Source organism: Homarus americanus, unplaced genomic scaffold (assembly GCF_018991925.1).
Source record: "Homarus americanus isolate GMGI-L3 unplaced genomic scaffold, GMGI_Hamer_2.0 scaffold18703, whole genome shotgun sequence".
Classification (NCBI taxonomy): Eukaryota; Metazoa; Arthropoda; class Malacostraca; order Decapoda; family Nephropidae; genus Homarus; species Homarus americanus.
In genome coordinates, this window is record NW_024749779.1 from 5,818,304 (window position 1) to 5,820,197 (window position 1,894).

The following is a 1,894-nucleotide window of genomic DNA, read 5'->3' on the forward strand; positions in this document are numbered from 1 at the left end:
GACTTACCATCTAAATCATCCAAACTTACCATCTAAACCCATCAAACTTACGAACCAATCCCATCCAAACTTACCAACCAAATCCATCCAGACTTCAACCAAATCCATCCAAGCTTCCTGCATCTAAAGCCCATCCAAACTTACGAACCAATCCCATCAAACTTACAGACCAATCCCATCCAAACTTGAACCAATCATCCAAACTTACCAACCAAACCCATCCAAACTTACCAACCAAACCCATCCAAACTTACCAACCAAACCCATCCAAACTTACCCATACCATTCTTAAATCATCGGGTTGGGTTTCTCTGGTTTACGATGTATTTTTTGTAAGTAAGTGCATAGTGGACGTATAGATTTAACAGATAAAGAATAATTTATTTGTCGAGGTCTTCATCCAACACTGGATACGTCCGAATTGGGAGGTGATAAAACTAGTTATGGTGGCAGTCGTCGTTGTGGTTATAATGGTGGTAGTGGTGGTATTGTGAAGGGTAGAGAGGGCAAAGGTAGATGATACAGCAGGAGAACAGCAGCAGGGGGAGGATAGGGGTAGCAGAACAGCAGGGGGAGGAGGATAGGGTTAGCAGAACAGCAGCAGCAGGAGGAGGAGGATAGGGTTAACAGAACAGCAGCAGTTGGGGATGGGAAGTAGTACTGCAGCAGCAGGAGGCGGTGTGGTGGTGGTGGTGGTGGTGGCGACTCAGCTGTAGCAACAGGTGGCAGGAGAGGAACGGCATATGGCCCACCTGGTCGGCGGCGACGTCGTCAGCGAGATGTCATAGACTTTGCAGATTGGCCCGTTAGTCGTTACTCGCCGTGCTGCTGCAGATCAGTCAATCTTATTTTATCTTCATTTAAAATAGCGTTTTGTTGTTTCTCGTCATTTATAAAACAGTTTTAGGGATTTGCCACTTGAAATACAATTCTTTTGGTTTATCGCCAATTACAACCTCGTGTTTCTTTTTAACTTTTACTTTAAACATCGTGTTTGTGCGCTCTTTAGACTTCGTGTTTGTTGTTGAAGTCTACTTAAAGCACACTGTTTAGGGTTTAGTTATAATCAGTGCAGGGTGTTTGGGTTTATTTCTACTTAAAACCCTGTTTGGGGTTTATGCTTAAAACACCGTTTTTGGGTTTGTCTGCTCAAAACAAATTTCTTTGAGTTTGTTTATGTCTGCTTAAAACACTGCATCGTCATCGCCTGGATATCAAGTCACAGAGCAGCTGTTGGTAGGCATGATTGTAGAGCTCTACTTCTCTGTCGCTTTAACAGTCACTCATGCACGTGAACAAGGCACATTAGACTAGACGCGGCCGTGCTTCTGATTGCTGAGCACTGTAGTAATTCGACGATAAAGTGAACAGTAAATTTTGCAAGAATGTTGTAAAGCGGCGTTGAGTTTATGGCTCTCCAGTTATTTTTGACCACGACATCTGACTGTTGGATGTTATTTGCAAGTGAGACGTTTGTAATTAATCGTATGTGGACTAGAGCAGTTAAAGAGTCGTGGGGGAGGTGCAACGTCACCGCCCGCTTCTACCATGTGTCGCCTTCTCTAGCACCACTACTCTCCAAATGGATAGCGCATTGTGACCCCAAAAGTACGTTTGTAAAGAGTAATTCTGAAGAGCGATGTGTTTACGGTTTTGTAGCTTAGTGGGAGAGGATGTTGGTCTAGGACCAGTAGGCCTATTTATAGTAGTACGGATGTGTACAAGATGATGGGGTTTCCATTCATACGCGAGGGCTACGTTGAGTGCCCGGAGCGGTGCAGGTTCCCCCGAGTCAGGTGTCTGGTGGAGCTCGGTCTCTCTGGTTTAATGTCAGACTTGGTCCATTGGCAAATGGTTAGTAGGTCCTATAGGCATGGCGGACTGCTAAAGGCTA

General features: G+C 44.8%; 1 protein-coding gene across 1 annotated transcript in view; it reads left to right on the top strand.

Moving 5' to 3' along the window:
• Nucleotides 1-1,725: 1,725 nt before the first annotated feature.
• LOC121853833 (all trans-polyprenyl-diphosphate synthase PDSS1-like) overlaps nucleotides 1,726-1,894 on the top strand; it is a 49,523-nt gene continuing 49,354 nt past the window's right edge. The window contains exon 1 of the mRNA XM_042348209.1: nucleotides 1,726-1,854. Coding sequence (XP_042204143.1) covers nucleotides 1,726-1,854 — 129 coding nt within the window. The remainder of the gene's footprint in view (nucleotides 1,855-1,894) is intronic.